Source organism: Phacochoerus africanus, chromosome 12, assembly GCF_016906955.1.
Source record: "Phacochoerus africanus isolate WHEZ1 chromosome 12, ROS_Pafr_v1, whole genome shotgun sequence".
In the NCBI taxonomy this organism is placed as follows: domain Eukaryota; kingdom Metazoa; phylum Chordata; class Mammalia; order Artiodactyla; family Suidae; genus Phacochoerus; species Phacochoerus africanus.
Window position 1 is genome coordinate 17,435,718 of NC_062555.1, and position 21,644 is coordinate 17,457,361.

The window sequence follows — 21,644 nt, forward strand, 5'->3', positions numbered from 1 at the left end:
CACCTGCTCTGGTCCTTCCTCAGATTGGAGCTGAAAGCCAGAGCCCAAATCCATGCAACAATAAGTGGATAGGTCTATAATACCTTTGAGCAACCGATATAGGTCAGTGTAAAAACCAATGTCCACAAGGAGATCTTTGTGTGTGATAACATTCTAATTATAGCGATAAAAAGGTAACACCAGAGTTCATCTTTAGTCCACAAACATGCTGGGAGTAAGGCGAAGGAGGCAGCGGTAGCTTCTGTGAGCAGGTCCCTGGGGACCCCGCTTCATGATCCAAGGTGCTCAAGTTGTCCCCTCGACATCAAGTTTGTCAGGAGAACCTCCGTATCCACCAGTGTTGGCCAGACCTGCATCCCAGCCACACAGAGGGCAGCCTGGGCTCACCAGGGGCTCCCGGGAGAGGTTTGAGGGAGTGCCCTCCAGGCCACCAGGGAGAGATCCATTTCTCCACTTCGTGGGAAGGGCGATGCTAGACAGACTGTGTCACTGTAAGGTTCTTGCCGACCACCTGGCAGGCAGGGTTTTCCGTCGCCGTCCTTGGCGGTGCGCAGCCCTGCGGGGGAGGTGCAGGGACCGGGGAGGTCAGGAGCACGGCCGCAAGGCTCCGTGGGCTGCTCTGCTGCGACGAGGACACCTTGGGCGCGGGACACGTGTCTGCCGCCGGGGACACGGTGCACATGGGGACGTATATGGGGACAGAGGAACACGGGGAGTCACGTCCCAGCTCATGGCTCGTCTGAGCCAAGGGTCACGGACATGCACCTGCACTGCTTCACCTTCTGGATCTTCCGCAAGTGGAAGGGGGGGTCCCGGCCGGGGCACTGCAGCTCCACTAACAGCGCAGCAGCGCGCTGGGGCCTGCAGAAGGCGCAGGACTGGAAGGAGCCCCAGCTCCCACCCCCGGGTCGGGGGATGAAGAAAGAGTTGCACTGGCCATAGCAGAAGCGGTTGAGTACCGTGCGGCTGTGGCAGCCCTCCTCGTGCACCGTCTGCCGCAGCGGCTGCGTCTTGCACCAGTCGCTCCGCAGATACCTGCGCTCTGTGACCACCAGGGCCTCCTGGCTGGAGGCCAGCACTTCCTTGATGAGCTGCCATCTCCCTGTGCTTTCGGGGCTTCCATCCTTGCGGGGCGAGGGGATGGATCCAGCTGGTCGGGCCCTTTGGGCGTCCTCCACCTTCTCCAGCGCAGCCATGAGGAGCAAGGACACGGAAAGCTTCCAGAACATTCTGCGAGGAAAGAAGAATTAGAAGGTTTGGTTGGGACAAGTGATCCTGGAGCGGCTGAACAATAATCAGTTAAGGATGCAAAGGGCATAGAAATTTTTTTGGGGGGTATTATGAATTACAGTGGGGGAGCTACAGATTCAGGAGAAATAGAAGAGTATTCTGGGGAAGAGAGGGTGAGAGGCTTAAAAAGGCAAAAGCTACAAGGTTGTTAAAGTAATCTTGGAAGAATTATGATTGATACTGACACCGAAAGGAGATATTTTTTCTTAAGGAATGGACTGTCGCAAGGTATTTAGGGTAAAGTATCTTGAGTTTTTTTGGACTATTGTACAAATGTTTTGGACACGTGCTTGAAAACAATAAAGGGTCAAAAGGGCCCAGTCCACTCAGCGTGAGATGTGCTCAAGTCCAACTTCTCCAATAGCCTCCTGGGTGCATTTTACAGAGCTCTCTTAGCAATACAGATTCCATTTTGACTTTTGGTTAACATTTCCCCCTTTCGATTGAGATCTTTCTTTGGAAAGCATTGGTGAGAAACCATTTGGTCATTTGGCATCCGCAGCTACTACCTCAGTGCTGGGAAGGAGCATTCCCATAAAGTCATGTCCTGGAAGGAGGGAAAGAAGGGATTGTGGGAGAAGTATGCTTTTAGAGAGCTTTATGGCCACATCTGAGCAACAAGGAGCCATCTAGGGAGTGAGTCTTAGGTGGCATTCAAAATAGCAGAAGTTCATGGATCTGCATTAAGGGCACTCTTATAGGAGTGATCAGTCCTATCCAGACATGGAGCTGTCATTACTTCTGTGGAGGGAGTCCTAAAACGTTAGTAAGAGATACAAAGCATTACCAATGGAGAGAACACACAGACAGTAGTAAATGCGGCAGGAATCAACAGCAATACCATCAGCAAAAATTTTAGACGATATCCACCCAAGCCAAACGAACATTTTAGTGTTTCTCCAGAAGTGGGTATGGCTTAATTCATAGCTTTTATTTGCTTTTTCATATAACTTATTAAGCGGGTGACATTATGTGATCATTCTGCTTTAAAAACACGGCATTCAGGAGGAGTTCCCATCATGGCTCAGTGGTTAATAAATCCGATTAGGAACCATGAGGTTGCAGGTTCGATCCCTGGCCTCGCTCAGTGGGTTAAGGATCTGGTGTTGCCCTGAGCTGTGGTGTAGGTCGAAGACGTGGCTTGGATCCTGCATTGCTGTGGCTGTGGCGTAGGCAGGAGGCTACAGCTCCAATGAGACCCCTAGCCTGGGGACCTCCATATGCCGCAGGTGTGGCCCTAGAAAAAACAAAAAGACGAAATAATAATAATGATAATAAAAAAATAACAAAAAACTCCACAGCATTCAAGTTGTATTGTAGTACAGGTACCACCCTGAGAGCTGTAATTATGTCAAGAGCTTTAATAATGGCAAGAATTTGTAAGACTGTCTTTCTCATTAAAGATACTTCAGAATTTAGAAGATTTATAGCTTGTTGGCTGTCGTTTAGTGCTTTTCAGGTACATGTAGTTAAGCTTCAAGTCCCAGTGAGGGATCCCAAAGAGCAGCCAAATAGATCAAGACTGACCCAGCCCTTCCTGCTTTTTACAAAGGGTAGTTGGGAGGGGCTGTGTTGAGGGTTGTGCAAAATGCCCTTGAGCCCAAGGAAATCCCAAGGTACAATGGCCTCTTCACTTGAGAGGAAGCCAAGGCCAGAGGTGAGTTAGTTCCACAAAGCCTGCGGGCTCCAATGAGGCCAAGAAATACAGGGTGGTGGATCCCAATCAATTCCAAACCAATCACTGGCTGTTAAAGTGACAGTGGCAGGGCAGGAATCATGTGGTGCCCATTATCAATGTTGGGTATTATTAGCTAAGTTCATGTTTGTGCGGTGAAGCTGTTTCCAACATAAAGGGGTTTTGGTAGGTAGATGTCCACAGCCCAGTGTTACCCACATAAAGCCATCCCATACTTGGGGAACACGCCCCCTCCACCCCCGAAAAAGACAAGAAGTGACATTCCTTGGTTTGGTCTAGTTCTTTCTTGAGATTGGGCCTAAGTAACATTGAGAGAAAACGTATTCTTTTTTTTTTTTTGGCTTTTTAGGGCTGAACTCTCGGCATATGGAGGTTCCCAGGCTAGGGGTTGAATCAGAGCTACAGCTGCCAACCTACCCCACAGCCACAGCAACATGGGATCCAAGCCGCATCTGTGACCTACACCACAGCTCACGGCAACACCAGGTCCTTAATGCACTGAGCAAGGCCAGGGATTGAACCCACATCCTCATGGATGCTAGTCACATTCGTTTGGCTGCGCCACAACAGGAACTTCAAGAGAAAACAAATTCTGATGTCCAGAGTCACTTAGCTTTGGTTGATGGGCCATTCATTGGGGTCCAATTAATGATATATGGGGTTTCTAGAGTTGTGATGTTTCTTTCTTCTGAAATGAAATTTCTTCGTGACATATAATTGGATTCTTGTAGAGGAGATATCCAGCAAGTTAACCTGGAAGGGCTGGACAAAGACAGTTGTCCTCAAATCCAACAGTTGGATTTATTTTTTATTTTTTATTTTATTTATTTATTTATTTATTTATTTATTTATTTATTTATTTATTTTCTTGTTTTTTTGCTATTTCTTGGGCCGCTCCCGCGGCATATGGAGGTTCCCAGGCTAGGGGTTGAATCGGAGCTGTAGCCACCGGCCTACACCAGAGCCACAGCAACTCGGGATCCGAGCCGCGTCTGCAACCTACACCACAGCCCACGCCAACGCCGGATCGTTAACCCACTGAGCAAGGGCAGGGACCGAACCCGCAACCTCATGGTTCCTAGTCGGATTCGTTAACCACTGCGCCACGACGGGAACTCCGGATTTATTTTTTATTTTTTATTATTCTGTTTTAAGTTCTAATTTTTTTACCTTTTATTAATTTTTTACTGCACAGCAATGTGACCCAATTACACATACATGTACACATTCTTTTTTCTCACATTATCATGCGCCATCATAAGTGACTAGACATTGTTCTCAGTGCCTCACAGCAGGATCTCATTGCTTATCCATTCCAAAGGCAACAGTCTGCATCTATCAACCCCAAGCTCCTCATCCATCCCACTCCCTCCCCTTCCCCTTGGCAACCACAAGTCTATTCTCCAAGTCTATGATTTTCTATCTGTGGAAAGTTTCATTTGTGCCATGTATTAGATTCCAGATATAAATGATACTGTGTTTGTCTTTCTCTTACTTCACTCAGTATGGGAATCTCTAGTTCCATCCATGTTGCTGCAAATGGCATTATTTTGCTCTTTTCTATGGTTGTGTAGTATTTCTCACTCAGTGGTTTAAGGAAAATTATGCAACATTTTCCCTGCCTTGTTAACTAACCCTCATGCCACTAAACTCAAGGGCATGACATAGATTCATGTTCCTCATTCAAAGAAAGCACCACTTTCTACTTGAACTTCACACTGACCTGAGACCTAAAACTCCAATTAACCAAAGGCCAGGGTAATGAAGCAGGTGACATTTGTTGTGGACAGCTTTCCCAAGATTTGGCATCAGGCCTGGAGAATCTTCCTTTTTACTTGCCTTTTTCCTGGTTTCAAAGTTTTTTTTTTTCTCTCCTAGGGCCGCCCCTGCATCATATGGAGGCTCCCAGGCTTGGGGTCCTATTGGAGCTGTAGCCGCCGGCCTATGCCAGAGTCACAGCAACGCAGGATCCAAGCCTGTCTGTGACCTACACCACAGCTCACGGCAACGCCGGATCCTTAACCCCCTGAGCGAGGCCAGGGATGGAACCTCATGGTTCCTAGTCGGATTCATTAACCACTGAGCCGTGACGGGAACTCTGAAGCAGAAGCTTTTTGTTTTTTTCCCAGATGGAGATTTCAGACTGTTGCTCAAGGGATGGATCAATGCTGCAGAGTCCACGCTCCTCCTTTCCCGTCCTCATCCCTCGCAGGAAGCCGTGCGTGTTCAGGGCCGGCTTCTGAAACCTCTGCCTTGCACTTGCCTGAGGGGAGGGTGTAGATTTTCTGTCTACGTTTACAGGACAATTAGAGAGACCTGCCTAAAACGCTTTGAGCAAAATAAAAAGCATCCTGCCCACGCACTCCATCCGCTTTTCCTGGTCACTCTTGACTTCAAGCTCCTTTATTTTACTTGCTGCGTGACAGTGTGGAGGGAAGGTGACAGAGCAGGGAGAAAGCCACACAAAGCACACAAAGCACACAAATTGTGCTCCCTTTTCACTTCCTCAGAACGCTTGGCAAAATGATCTGTGCGTCTTTCTCTTTAGTTTGTATGTCTCTTGTCCGGATTTTCCTTTCTCTGGCTTCCTCTTAAAAGTTGGCGCTCCCTAAAGATTTTTCCATAACCTTGTTTTCTAATTCCTCACATTCTTAATAAGAATTTCATTCCGGAATAGTATCATCCTAGTGTGACTGTGTCAATTTACTTCCAGGGTCACTTATGTCACTCTTGTGTCTGAACTTTTTTTTAGTAATTATGGGTTAAGTTTCTTTACAATTTTGATTTTTTTGTTACAAAGAGATAGTCTGTCACCAAAACCAGGAGTTTCTTTCACACCTAGGATGTCAACTACCAGCTCTCTGCTCATGGGTTCCGACCCACCGGCCTACCAAACTCCCTGGATGTCTGGTGGCTTCCCCTACTGACCTCCAATTCTGTCTGTTCCACATCTAATCCTATTTTCTCACTCATCTCCCCTCTGCCAGTTCCCTCTCAGTGCACAGCACCTTGTCCCCCAGCCAGAGAGCCAAGAGTTAGGGTAGGTCCTGTTAGCTTAGTCCTTGAGAGCCAGTGTCTTCATTCGTCTGTGCACACTGGTCAGGGCTTTGGAATCCAAGTTCTTTTTATTTTTTTCTCTTTTTTCTTTTTAGGGCCACACCTGCGGCATGTGGAGGCTCCCAGGCCGGAGGTCAAATCAAAGCCGTAGCTACACCACAGCCACAGCAGCGCAGGATCTGAGCCACGTCTAGGACCTACACCCCGGCTCACGGCAACACCAGATCCCTAACTGACTGAGCGAGGCCAGGGATCGAACCTGGGTCCTCATGGATGCTAGTCGGGCTTGTTAACCACTGAGCCATGACAGGACCTCCCCCGAATCCAAGTCCCTAATGAGTGCTTCTACATACTATGGCATGAATAGTTGATGGTCCAGCCAATGACTAATAAGATGTAAGAACAGCTTCCTGGGAAAGATTTCTACTCCCTGATGGAAAGAGACATGCCAACGAGAAATGATCCTTCTGGCTTTTGGTTGTGCCAATGCAAAGATTTTTGACTGAACTGAGCTACCTTGAGGGTACAAGCAAGGGATGAAAATCAAATCTTTGCACAAAGCATTTAATGGAAAGCAACTGGATTCTTAGTTTGCGAAGCCACTGAATTAACCACCCCTGGAACTGCTTGGCTCTAGACTTCACGTCTGTGACTTAAGAAACTCTTGAGTATTTAAATCACTTTACTTGGGTATTGGAGAGCATTCTGATGTATATTCTAAGTTCTTAAGCCCATTAACAAAATCTTACTGTCTTTCTTGCCTCACTACTTGTGCTTGGGTCTTGAGCCCTTAGATATCACACCAGTGTCCTCACGTCCACACTGGCCTTCCTGCCTCCAGACTCACTCTCACATCTGTCCTCCAGGCTGTCATCAGAGTGGACATTGTGATGTGCAGATCTGCCTAGGTTATCCCTTCACATTAAATCCTTTAAAGATCTCTCACCGCTTACAAGTTCACTGATTAATTCAGCCCTTCATTCACCACGTTGTTAGGTCACACAGACGAGTAAGGCACCTGTCTCATGCCAGCAATGAGGGAAATAAACACCAGGTGACCTGAAGCCTGAAGCAGGCGACGAGCTATTGGCTATTTGAGAAGCCCATGAAAGAAACAACGTGTCCCTGCCCTGAAGGGGGTCGGGGGAGAACCGAAAGAGGCATTTCCGAGGTTTGGACTTCCACACCGGACCTGATTAAACGGACACGAGGATGAGCAGGAAGGGGGAGAGCTGGGTGTCCGCTTCAGACCCCGGAGTGCCGGGGACAGGGCTGGGGCTGGGATTCACTGTGATGGAGACTATGGAAGGGCCAGTGGGTAGGAGCAGGTGAATCTCTACGGCACAAGGGAGGAAAGATGCTGGTAGGAGATGGGCCTCAGAGGGTGGGTCTGGAGTGGTGCTTGTTATGTGGGGTGATGGGAGCACTCAGGGCCAGGGTGAAGGGCCGAAGTGGGCTGAAGGTGGAATTCTGGAGACACAAGCATTTCAGGGGACCGAGGAAAGGAAACCTATGGTGGCAGCCGTGCACAGGCTGGAAGGACTCGCCAAGGGGTTCAGAAATCAGTTCACTGGGTTTAGGGAGAGAATTTTGGCCAGACGCGTTTTAGAGAGGTAACGGAACTCCAGCCAGAGTGCAGGGGGGAGGACGTGGAGATTAGGGATAATGAACCTTGTTTACTATGCTTTGAAATATGAGAAGCCATAATTCATCAGGTTCCCAGACACTCGAGGGTTCCTTCGGAGGGAGGTGAAAGTGACATCTGACACGAGGGACACGGCTTTCTGACCACAACAACCGTAATCCAAGCAACGTCACCCAAAAGACTGACCAGCTCTAGGGAGATGCCAAGCTCTTGTCTGGGCTTAAAGCTCCCTGCACTTTTCCCGAGGTGTCCCTTGATTTTCATATAATAAATCGTCTCCCCAAACACTGACTAGGTCTCTGTAAGGGAAATCACTGTCAGAGGTGAGACGAAGACTTTCCATCACCGCCGTATCACTGGGACGCAGCATGGATCCTGGCACATAGTAAATGACCAAGACACACTTCCTGAATAAGTGAAAAATCAGCTAATATTTTAGAGAAATCACAGATGTCGTAACTGCAAGCGTTCAAACAGCCGTACTGCAACCCGTGCTTGAGAAAGGGGAGCCTGGGAGGTTAGGAATCACTCCTTTGCCTTTTATTTGAGAAATAAAGCGAATTGAAGTATACCGTTCCTGTGGCAAATATTTATGGAGTGCACATGTGCTCATGATATGTTTGGGAGTCCACTCTATTTTTTTTTAATCTCTCTGTTTAGATCTTTCCTTAGATCAGGCTAATTATAAATAACGTAAATAAAAAGGACTTCTCCTGAACCGTGTAGGGAATGTTTCTTGTTAACGTCAAACAGAATCAGTTATCCTTTAAGGCCAGTTTATCAAACATTTTGATATTGTTTCCAAACAGAAGTGTTGGCCTATTTTTCCATAAGAGCAAGTGCTACTAGCAACAAATATTATGTGTTTTCAAGACAAATTCCATATAGAACACTTATGCTTTAATAAGTGGTCCTCAACCTTCATCATAAATAAGACACAACTGGGAATTTGTTAAATATGGCAGCTTCCAGGATGACATACGATAGGAATTCTGGTTCTCAAGATCTGAGTTGAAACCTCAGACATGAAATGTTTAGTAAGTAGTTCATATTCTGAAATAAAAGCCTAATTTTCCCCTAAAATATAATGATCTAGGCTGTAGTCCAATTGCCCAAGGCAAACTTCCTTAATTACATCCTCATTAATAAGGACCAGATACTAATCCAGTGATCCTGAGAGGAGTCAGTGTTAAAGTTAATTGAAATTTGATCTAACATCACTTCTTTCTTTGAACTATTTCCCTGCGTTTAGAGTAGAGGACTCCTTTAACAGTTTGTGGCAGGAAGATGCAAGGGAGAGGATTTGCAAGTGATTGGGACATGTGTTTCCACTTCAGATGACTTTTTTTTTTTTTTTTGGTTTTTAGGGCTGCACCTGAGCCACATGGAGGTTCCCAGGCTAGGGGTCTAATCAGAGCTATAGCCATTGCCTACGCCAGAGTCACAGCAACGCCAGATCTGAGCTGCATCTGCGAATTACACCACAGCTCACGGCAACACTGGGTCCTTAACCCACTGAGCGAGGTCAGGGATCGAACCCGGAACCTCATGGTTCCTAGTCGGATTTGTTTGCACTGCACCGCAACGGGAACTCCTTAAATTCTTATTATTTTTATTTATTTTTTGCTTTTTAAGGCTGCACCCACGGTATATGGAAGTTCCCAGTTTAGGGTTCAAATCAGAGCTCTAGCCGCCGGCCTACACCACAGCCACAGCAACACGGGATCCAAGCTGCATATGCTACCTCTACCACAGCTCACAGCAATGCCGGGTCCTTAACCCACCAAGCAAGGACAGGGATGCTCATGGATCCTAGTCAGATTCGTTTCCGCTGAGCCACGATGGGAACTCCCCTTAAATTGTTATTATTAAATGAGCCCGTTAGTCCAACTTCTTTTTGTCTTACTTTTCCTCTCCATAATTTAAAATATTACTCTGTTAATTTCTCCACATGTAATGAGGTCAAAATACATTAGAATAAAATAATATCTCAAAAGTGTTTTAAGTCTCTTGAAGGCATTCTATAGCAGCAAGGCTTGTATTGTTTTTGCTCATTTCCTTTCTCTCTCCGGGAGGGCACTTTCTAGATTATATGAGGTTGGAATTTAGGGGTTAAATAACACAAATACTTATCAACACAAATACTATCACTTAAGGGAAAAGAGGTCATTGCAAAATATTGTAAATTTTGGGACTAACAATTTTGTTTTGTGGGTTTTCCTCCTGAGGCTGTTCCAGAAAGAGCAATAAAGGGTGAAACTCATTAGTGCATCATTATCTTTTGTCTGAAGGAGACACTCTGTGGTTTCTGGGCAGCTCAGATGGCATTTGCATTGGTCCTGAGTGTACTTCAAACCCACTATATTGTTTAAAAAATTTCCCCTCTTAAACATGAAAAGGGCCACCACTAAACCACAGAGTTGATGCTAAATTACTAGGTGAGGACTCTTCTGGCTCCTAAAGGTTTCTAGATCTCTCACAAAATCATGGATCTTTCTTCTAATGAGAAAGCTCTGAGCCTTTACGGTAGACCTCCCATGCAGTCTTCCCTCGCCTGCCCCTAAGATGCTCTGTGGACTTCCATGAAGTCTGGTTTGGAATCAAGGTCACTGAATTCTCTCCAGCCTTGACGCTTAAGAGAAATTCTTTAGAAACTGCAAAGTATTCCCAAGTTGATTTGCAAAGTTTCCTTTATTGGCAACTGTAAAATCGATATATTTAATAGTAAAAATCTAGTCTGTTTTCTATCAAACTAAGGCTTTGAATGGATATTGTTGATTTTCTTTTTTCTTTTCTTTTTTTTTTTGGTCTTTTTAGGGCTGCACCAGCGGCATATGGAAGTTCCCAGGCCAGGGGTCGAATCGGAGCTGCAGCTGCTGGCCTACGTCACAGCCACAGCGACGTGGGATCCGAGCCACATCTTCGACCTACACCACAGCTCATGGCAATGCTGGATCCTAACCCACTGAGGGAGGCCAGGGATCAAACCTGCATCCTCATGGATCCTAGTCGAGTTTGTTAACCGCTGAGCCGCAGAGGGAACTCCTGAGCCATGAAGGGAACTCAGATATTGTTGATTTTATTTTATTGTTGTTCCCTAAGCTTACTTACCTTTCTTAGGGATTTAGACTTTTTTTTTTTTTTTGAACAGCAATATCAGAAGAGAACCTATGAGGAAATCTTAAAAATCTATTTGGGGTCACCTGGGAAGAAAATAGAGATTTCCATTAAGGGCAGTACAATATCCTGTGTTTCCAGAAGAATATTATTTATCATAAATGTAGATTTTAAACAGCAATAAAAATTATTGCCTTTTCCCTTGTTTATACTACTTCTCAATTATGAAAGTTTTAAGTTTTAATGTCTAGAAAACTATTGGTCCCAGGAGAGCCATATGATAATTGAGCCTCAATTCTGTACCCAAATTATGGGTTTTATTTTTGATATTAGAATTTCTTATTATAATTATCAAGTGCCCAACATGATCCAATGATGCAACAAAAGCTAAAAAATGAAGCAGTGGGGAGTTCCCATCATTGCTCAGTGGCTCAGCCCTAAAAAGCAAAAAAAAAAAAGAAAGAGGCAGTCATTTGAGTTTGTGCCTTGCCTGGGCTTTACTCTCATCTCCAGCACTTATTACTAGTGAAAACTTGAGTAACTTTTTTTTTGGTCTTTTTAGGCCCACACCCTCAATATATGGAAGTTCCCAGGCTAGGGGCTGAGTCAGAGCTGTAGCTGCCGGCCTACACCACAGCCACAGCAATGCCGGATCCGAGCCGTATCTTCAACCTACACCACAGCTCATGGCAATGCCAGATCCCTAACCCACGGAGTGAGGCCAGGGATCGAGCCCAAGTCCTCATGGATACTAGTGTTCGGGTTCCTTAACTGCTGAGCCACGACGGGAAATCCTTGCATAACTTTTAAAATCTCTCGCTGCTACTTTCCTCATCCACGAACTGGGGAGAAAACTACTACCTGCTTATAACGTGTGGTGAAGATTAAATATTTAATACATGTGAAATTTCCTGAGTAAGTAGATTTCTCAACATATTTTTGTGAAAGAAGTGAATTCCCATCTTCGAAATAAGAAAATCATCAAAAGCCAGGATTCACAGGGATGTCTTTTTGATCAAAAGTTACTTGATATTTCCAAATATATCACAATGGCTCCAAATGAAAAGTCCCTTTAACCTTTTATAGTTTAACAATGTACCTTCCCGATGACGTCACTTTAAGTATCCAAAGAAAACCATAAAATTATATTTTAAAATAGAAACAACCTATTGCTGTGCCAACTTGAAATTCTTATGACATGGTTTTACAAGAAGACCCATATTTTTTCTTTCCTCTGAGAGTTCACACTTGGAGCCAAAGAATTCAGGGGCAGTCTGCTTCTGGCTTCTCTTGGTCATCTGGAATTTCTGAGGGGGTTATTTCAGCACATTGGTAATTTGCTGGAGCCCATCATACGCCTTGGCTCACTGGTGAGCAACTCCTCTTCAAGAAACTGCCTTGATGTTTTAAAAGAATAATTTATGAATTTGTTGAAAAAATTATAAAAGTTCGGATACAGAACATTACAGCTAGGAACACACAGAGTGCCAGCAGAAAATAGGAGTCATATGACATGGACCCACTCTGCAATCTCCTAGTGCAAATCCTCTGTGGCATCAAAAGCAAGGGCACTAAGAGATGCCAGGACAGTGAAGGTAGCACCTTAGGAAGCCGCAGATTTTCATCGTCAATGTTATTTCTAGTCGCTTCCACAGCAAGAAGAAAATTTGAAAATTCTTTCAAATCATGCCTGTTAAATTCCTTTCATGTTAAGTCAAAGGTTTGGTTTTCACGTATCCAATGGTATCAGTTTTTCACAATTAATTCAGGCCGTAATTGACTGACCTGTGCTTTGCAAAGGAATGTAGGTTATTGGAAGGGCACGGGTGTAGAGAGAAGTAATAACTACAGTTTTGAAATATTATCTATCAAATTCTGCCATCAGTTGGAGAGACAGGACTCATTCGTAAAAGGCAAACATCAGTAATTTTCTTGCTAAATGCACTTGCTTTTTCTTTAGAGGATGGGCAAAATTCTGAACTGTAAATATGTCCTTAGATTCTATTATGTCGAAAGAAATGTGTTCTTCCCTGTTTGTACTTTTCAGCTATGTGGCCTCCCAGGTCTCATGGTCAGAGCTGACAACTAAAACCTAAGAGTTTCTGGATTTGCCGATTAGATGGATTCGTAAGCAAAGCTAACTCCATCTGAAGACTACGTTTTGATCAAAGACGTACGTCTTATTCAGAAACATCTACCTCACGGAAAGAAAGATCCTTCTCTGTAGCAACAAATGTCACTCTGACATTGCCGGTGAATTTGTGCTTTTGGTCAATAGAGGCTTTGGAGAAAAGATTGTATGCCTGGTTTGGCATTATGAAATACTAATTAGAAAACACAAACTCTCAAAGAACACACTGTCTAGATGAAAGCACTATTTTTTTTTCAGAATAAAATTATTTCTAAATAGAATGTGGGTCACTTTCTTTTAATGAAGTATAGTTGAGTTATAACATTGTGTTAGTTTCAGATGTACAGCAGAATACTATGTAGCTGCAAATGGCTTTATTTCATTATTTTTATGGCTGAGTAATATGTTTATTACTCAGTTATATATTTATACATATACATACATATCTGTTAACATTATATAGCTACATAGATGGACCTAGAGATTATCACACTAAGTGAAGCAAGGCAAAGGCAAGTATCATATTACATCACTGATGTGGAATCTAAAAAAATGCTAAAATGAACTTACGTACAAAACAGAAATGATATATATAATATTTTATATTTCCTTTATAATATATATATTATATATGTAAATACATATATTACATACCATATCTTCTTTATCCATTCCTCTGTCAATGGACATTTAGGTTGTTTCCATGTCTTGGCTATTATAAATAGCACTGCAATGAACATGAGGGCGCATTTATCTTTTCAAATGATATATGTCCAGGAGTAAGGCTACAGGATCATATGGTAGCTCTATTTTTAGGGTTAGTTTTTTTTTTTTTTTTTTTGGTCTGTGGACGTTCCCAGGCCAGAGCTCAAACCCACGCCACAGCAGCAACCCAGGCTGCTACAGTGACGATGCTGGATTCTTAACCCAGTGCACCACAAGAGAGCTTAAGGATTTTTAAGGAATCTCCATCCTGTTCTTCACTGTGGCTATACCGATTCACATTCCCACCAACTGTGTAGAAGCGTTCATTTTTCTACACACCCTTTCCAGCATTTATTAGTTGTAGACTTTTTGATGATGACAATCCTGACAATGCGAGGCAATAATCCCTGGAGTTTTGACTTTCATATCTCTATGGGAAAAAAAATGTATGCATGACTGTGTCATTATGCTGTACAGCAGAAATCAACACAGCACTGTAAGTCAACTATCCTTTAATCAAAAATTTATTAAAAAGTCAAAGTCACAAGTTTTTTTAAAAGAGAATTAATTGGATTTTATAAATGAACAATGTAAAAATGTTTAAAGAGAATTAATTGGATTTTTAAATGACATCTTAAAACTCCAATTAATTCTCATTTTTAAAAAATTAATTCTCATTTTTATAAAAATTTTCTTACTGCAATGATAACTTTAAATAGGGAAGTATAACACAAAAGATCAGTAATATACGGGTAAAAAACCAACTTTTTCCAGGTCGTAAGGCTGAGTCTGTCATTTGCTTAGCCTATGCTAGAGGAAAAGCTATTTTAGCTTTTTGCTTTTTTTTTTTTTAGTGCCTCACCTGTGGCATGTGGAAGTTCCCAGGCTAGGGGTCTAATTGGAGCTACAGCTGCCAGCCTACACCACAGCCACAGCAACGCCAGATCCGAGCTGCATCTGTGATCTACTCCATGGCTCACGGAAAGGCCGGATCCTTAACCCACTGAGCGAGGCCAGGGATCGAACCCACAACTTCATGGTTCCTAGTCAGATTTGTTTCCGCTATGCCACAACAGGAACTCCTATTTCAGCTTTTTGAAGACTGCCTTTTAGCAGATACACAGGAGTCTCTAGTCCTTTCCCCAAATTAGATGTAGCTGGATCTCAAAAGGCGCAGTTAATTAAGCACCAATTTTTTGCTGGGAACTAAAATGATGAATAAGAAATGTCCTGTGTTCTCAAGAGAATTTAAAACTTAATGAATGATATTATACATGACAAAAATATACAAAGAAGACTGAAATTACATTATACTAGAGGGGGAGGAATATCTGATATGATGTAAAGAAAAGACGTGAGCTGTTTTAATGAGTGGACTTATGTTGTCAAAAGGCTTCATTAACAAGGTAAAGATCATGCCATGTCTTTTCAGAGCATCTTCTATTATAATGCTCGGGATATACAATTACAATTACTAGTTTTGAGCTCTTCACTATTATGCCTATAAGCACGCGAGGCACTTAGTTGTCTTCTCAGTACAGGTTTTTGAATAAATGAATGGAAGCACAACAAACTGTGGGAAATATGTAGGAGGAGGATTTGAAACCTATTTGGGCAACTTGCTTGGCCACATAACTTTTTGAAAGTTTTTAATTTCTCTAAGCCTTAGTTATCTCATTTGTAAAATGGAGATACTAGTAATAATATTAGGTAGGATTTTTGTAACAATTAGATGATACCTATAAAGTGTTTAGGGACTAGCCACCCTCCAAGAAATGTCAGCTGTTGTCACTGCAGGAAGCATGTAGAACTGATGTTTCGGGCTAGAATGAAATACAGTGACCCACTGCCACCTTCTCACTGTCCGGGGATACTGATAGATTGCAGGCTTTTCTCAAGCTCACACTTCAAGTGTGAAGAAGAGGAACAGGTACAAACCCAAGTCTCCTGAGTTTCTTAGGTTAATAAGTTTTTGTTTGTTTTTTTGTTTTGTCTTTTTGCCATTTCTTGGGCCGCTTCTGCGGCATATGGAGGTTCCCAGGCTAGGGGTCTCATTGGAGCTGTAGCCACCGGCCTACGCCAGAGCCACAGCAACGCGGGATCCGAGACACGTCTGCAACCTACACCCCAGCTCACAGCAACGCCGGATCCTTAACCCACTGAGCAAGGCCAGGGATCGAACCCACAACCTTATGGTTCCTAGTTGGATTCATTAACCACTGAGCCACGACGGCAACTCTTAGGCTCATTCTTTGTTTTTCTTCTTTTCTCTGTATTCTGCTTCTCTTTATCCCACTCCTGTCTGACAGAGTGAAGATAAAGACCACTTGAATAGCTTCAAAGAGTGAAGCGAATTAAAAGAGAAATTAGGTTCTGTGTCAAATATGCTGCTTTCCTTATTTTGCCAGAGGGTACCAATTTTGGAGACAGAAGTAGAAATAAATCTTTCTGAATGGTTTATCCCTTATCAAGACTCTAGACTCTGCTTTCCAAAGGGAGAAGGGTGCATAAAGTTAGGGAGACATTTTTTACTCATTTGGATATTGGAGTCTTCCCCTCACCGGGAGGCAGCATCATTTTTCGGAGTTTGCATGCTGCCCTCTCCTGGTCTGTCCACACAGGAATGTTAATAGTGCACCAGATGTCTTTATTTCCATCCCATGCTTGTGTGAGAGGGACCTGTGTGGGCATGAGAGTTCATTTCAAATAGGAAATCCCTGCAAAAGTTTATACTTGAAGCTAATTTGAGGAAATAAACTCTTTATTCCTTTGGCTCCCGGTTTATATATAAGGATTTCAATCATTATAACATCTCATGTCATACCCTTGTTGTTTCAGCCCCCTTCCTTCTATGTGGCTCTAGGGACTCCTCTCTGCAAATCAGCTTTCTTCCTCCACCCCACGGGCTGTGGGCAGTATTCTGGAGCAGTCTGTGTTGAGATGAGTGGTTGGAAGATCCCAGTTTAGCTTGTTGTATGATCAAAATTAATTCTACACATTATTAGCTCAATGTGCAGTTAAAAAAAAAAAAAACTGGGACTGTAGGGTGGGAAGAGAAGTGGCTAAGGAAACACAAAATTAGCCGGCGCCAGAGGCTTGCTTTGCAATTGCACACTTTCCCCTTCGAAACAATGCGGACTATTTGCTAATCCTTTTTGTGATTTGTTTCAAGGCCAGTACTCAGCACATTTTCTCTAGTTGAAATAATTTGTCGCTTTTCCTCCCAAATGCTTAAAGGATCCTGATACTGAGAAAATGCCTGCAACCTGGCATGATTGCCATAGCAACACCAGAATACGAACACGACTGGTCTAATCGGTCCTGTGCCTGCACCTCTGCAGTCCCTCGGTGTCCTCCTTGACCCAGGCTGCCAGTCCTGCAGAGCAACAGAAACTGGTGCTCAGACCCAGAGTCTGAGTCCATTCCCTTGCTTTAAAAGAAGAGGCCTAAGGAAGAACGGGTTAAGGAGATTTAAAAGTATGTACCTTGTTTAACATGATCAAACTTGTAACTTAAAGGTATCTGAAGTTGCAGCTCTACTAGATGCATAGAGAATGAACTTTTGATTACCTCTCTTAATCAAGATTGATCACATAAAATAATGAGCCATCAAAGCATTGTTGATACTGATCTTTGAAAAACCTTCAACATATCTTAGCCCAAACTGCTACTTACATTCACTCGGTTGCTACCAAAACGACCAGCATTGTTTTACAGTTTAAATGGTAAGTGGGAAGGGAGTCAATTTTTTTCAGATACTGTATGTATAGAAACAAATGTATATAGTAATATCAAACTACTACCCTTTTAACTAGTAGAATTTAGTTGGGTCAATTACTTTGTATTTATCTGAATAAGTAAATTCAGTTTCCTTCACGATGTAATAAAAAGGAAAATATTCATCTACAAATTTTTAAGATGCTCTCTCTCAAATATAATATGCACTTATTATGTCTAATCTTTGACATAATTTCAAAAAGACTTTGTCAACTCATTAAAATCCAGCAATGGGCAAAACTATGGACAGTTTTCATGTCTCCATGATACAGCTAGACATACATTTCCCTTGATGGCAAAAGGACATGTTTATCTGACCTCTTACAGGTCAGTGAAAATTCTCCATTGTGATATTTAAAACAAGTAACTTTCTTATAACTTCCTTATCTTCCTTGGCCAGGGACATGTGTTGGGATAAGGACTGTCCAGAAAATGGCACGACCGAATGGCGAATTGTTTGTGAAAACAGTAGATGTTTTGGATGTGATCTGCTAGGAATCCATTGAGAAGAGTGTTATTTAGATTTAAGAAAACATTGTTTTTCTTCACTTGCTCTTGCACCTGCTATAGGGTCATTCTCTTATCAAACTAAAGTTCTGATCTGTTCACCATTGGAGGAAAAGCTCTTTTTATAAAGGGCTTCAGAGCAGGTGAACACCAGCACCTGGGGCTCATCCAAAGCAAGACGAATCCTTTAACTGAGCCTGTATTCAGTCCCCTCTGGCTTTGCCAGGGAAAGACTGAACTCATTAAACAATATTAATTTAATAGCAAATAATCAAAGGGGGGAATTATATAACCATCTTCAAAATTCACAAATAGGGTCAAGTCCTAGGAAATAATTTTTTTTTTTTTTTACAAAATTCATGCTTCAAAACAAAAGGAGAAAGAAATGGCCAGAAGACTACCACTTTTAGGATCAAATAAAATTAAATCGAAGTTGACATTTTCTTACAAATATCCTATTTATAACAGTTCCAATTCACAATTTTTCAAAGCAGCATTACATGAGGTCATGGAGGGCATCCTACCTGCAGGTGCAGAATATAAATAAATGCATTTTCAACTCATAAGACAAGGTAAAAATAAATCAGGTACATAAGAATAGTCACTGACAACCATATTCTTTCCTCTTCTCCTTCAACCATAGCAGAGGGATGTATTGGTATTTCGCTCGTGAGCTTGGTTCATCTGGGCTGTATGCTTTAAAAATCAAAACCATGCTGAGGTCCGCACCCTAGTTCCTCTTCCTGTGGGAGAATATTAACCTGTTCTAGGTAGGAGGGCAAGGCTTAGAGACTGCTTTCCAACAATCAGGGTTTGACTTGCCATAAGTCATAATTATGCTGCAAGCCACCAGGTGTATAAATGGAGTGCAGGATAACAGGCAGGTATTGATATAACTAATTAATTGATTGAGTAATTAATTTTGGCCCGCAGATTCTTAACCCACTGCACCGCGGCCAGGGATCCAACCTGAACCTCCGCAGGGACCAGGACCACTGCAGAAACAACACTGGGTCCTTAAGCCGCTGTGCCATGATGGGAACTCCAATATTATTATTACTACTAATTTTTAAAAAGAGATTATGTTCAAGTTTGAAGGTCCTTGCTTATATACCCGATGATTCCATAACTCTTGTGGCCTCCAACCACAAGCTCACACTATAACTATCTAGAGCGGACCAAGCGCGACCCTCACCCGGGGCTTTGGGTTCCTGCTGCAATACAACAAGCCCTGTCAGTCCCTTCTAGGCGCCTCCGGGAGGTGGAAATCAGAGAGTCTGGGTCAAACTGGGCTTGACAAGCGCATACCTGCCTTGACGTGATGGAGGCGTCCTGGGGTCCCTGTCGTCCAAGCTGTGGGGTCCCAACACGGGAGAGAAGAGTTCCCGCTGCTGCCACGCTGGGGCTGTAGGCGCGCAGGGAGCTCAGCGCAGGCGGAAGCGCTCAGGGTAGGGGCGCGGGGACCCCGAAGACGCGGCCGGCTCAGGGCGGAGCGCGGGGCAAGCAGAGGCGCAGGACCCTGGGCAGCACAGAGGCGCCCCGAGATCGTGCTCCGTGGTGTCAGCGCGCTCCGCGACTTGTGTTGGCTCTGAGAGCAGAGCAAAGCGTGCCAGCCACCCCCTTCGCTGTCCTGCTCAGCGCTTGGTTCTCATCTAACCACAAACACTGCAGCCACACACACTGTTTCTCTTTTCCTCCTTCCAGTCTCTGGATTTACAGCCCTGTGGTCTGTTGTAACTTTTTTCTTTAGCAGATTTCCAACCCAAACCTTCTGGTTTATGTAGAGAAATTCGTAAATCCGCAAAACCCACTCATTCCCCTTAGATCCTCTTCCTCCTTTTGTTGACGGGTTTGCAATATGAAAAATGTACAAAGCCTGTGTGAGCTAAGTTCTCACGCGCAAATACTCACACACACTCATCAGCATCATCCATTCCAGGCTCCTTTTGTTTTGAATAACATCCCAGCGAAATTAAAAGCAAGCTGAGCCCACTAACGTCAGTGAGAAATCAACTAGTAAAACCTTGAATGAATTCAGGAGAAAACGTTCATTACTTGAGTTTGTTTTCTGTTCCGAAGAGCACTTTGGTCATTATCATCTTTACTTTTGTTTATTGAATACAAAGGCTTTTAACTGAAATCAAACTTATCAGCATCCACGGAATCATGGAACAATGAAGCCAGATCAATTCTTGTGCTGTGTGAGCTCCGCGTGTCATATCAGAAGGATCCAGCGACACCTCCGTGCTTCCACTTTGAGTATTATTTGGCCTTCTCTCCACTGATAGGCTCAAGAACAAAATTAAGTCTCATGGTGTTTTATAGAACGTGCTCTATTTAAGACTTTCACCTAAATCATGTGTGCTGGTGCCTATGGATATTTTAATGACAGTTATTTTTGATAAGAAGGTATTGCTTCTGAAATCGCTGCACTTTATTTTGACTTGAAAATTTTTAGGATGATCTCTAGGTCTGTCCATGGTGCTGCAAATGATACTAATTTATTCTTTTTTACGGCTGAGTAACATTCCAACTTTTTAATCCATTCATCTGTTATTTGGACACAGGTAGCTTCTGTGTCTTGTCTATCAGAAATAGTGTTGCTACAGGAGTTCCTGTTGTGGCTCAGTGATTAACGAATCCGACTAGAAAAGACAAAAAGACAAAAAAAAATAGTGTTGCTATGAATATTGGGGTGCATGTATCTTTTCTATGTTTAGTTTTTTTGTTTGTTTGTTTTTTGTTTTGTTTTGTCTTTTTGCCATTTCTTGGGCCGCTCCTGCGGCATATGGAGGTTCCCGGGCTAGGGGTCGAATCGGAGCTGTAGCTGCCAGCCTACGCCAGAGCCACAGCAACGCAGGATCCGAGCCGCATCTGCGATCTACACCACAGCTCAGGGCAACGCCGGAACCTTGACCCACTGAGCAAGGGCAGGGATCGAACCCGCAACCTCATGGTTCCTAGTCGGATTCGTTAACCACTGCGCCACGACGGGAACTCCTATGTTTAGTTTTTTTAAGGAACCTCCATACTGTTCTCCATAGTGGCTGCATGAACTTACGTTCCCACCAACAGCGTAGGAGGGTTCCTTTTTCTCCACATCCTCTCCAGAAGCTATCATTTTAAACTTTTTGATGAAGGCCATTCTTACAGTGGAAAGGTGGTATGTCATTGTAGTTTTGATTTGTATTTCTGTAATAATTAGTGATATTGAGCATCTTTTCATGTGGTATTTATGTCTCTTAACCTCTGTCTTAGTTTCCTTATCTGTGAAATAGAGATAGCAATAACTTTTTTTCTTATGGATATTTGAATAAGGGCATTTTTATTTATTTATTTATTTTTGTTTTTTAGGGCCACACCCGTGGCATATGGAGATTCCCAGGCTAGGGGTCGAATCGGAGCTGTAGCCACCGGCCTACGCCAGAGCCACAGCAATGCGGGATCCGAGCCGCGTCTGCAACCTACACCACAGCTCACGGCAACGCTGGATCGTTAACCCACTGAGCAAGGGCAGGGACCGAACCCGCAACCTCATGGTTCCTAGTCGGATTTGTTAAGCACTGCGCCACGACGGGAACTCCTCCATTTTTTTTTTTTTATTGCATCACCTGCGACATATGGAAGTTCCCAGGCTAGGGGTTGAATTGTGACCTACTTCTGTGACCTATACCGCAGCTTACAGATCCTTAACCCACCGAGCTGGGCCAGGGATCAAA

At 43.4% G+C, this 21,644-nt stretch overlaps 1 protein-coding gene across 1 annotated transcript; it reads right to left on the reverse strand.

Moving 5' to 3' along the window:
* Positions 1 to 135: 135 nt before the first annotated feature.
* GREM2 (gremlin 2, DAN family BMP antagonist) lies at positions 136 to 19,467 on the reverse strand. The gene is made up of 2 exons (XM_047755188.1): positions 19,234 to 19,467; positions 136 to 1,230 (listed from the first exon to the last, which is right to left on the reverse strand). The coding sequence occupies exon 2, from the start codon at positions 1,227 to 1,229 to the stop codon at positions 729 to 731; it is 501 nt and encodes a 166-aa protein (XP_047611144.1). The 5' UTR covers position 1,230; positions 19,234 to 19,467; the 3' UTR covers positions 136 to 728.
* Between the last annotated feature and the right edge of the window lie 2,177 nt (positions 19,468 to 21,644).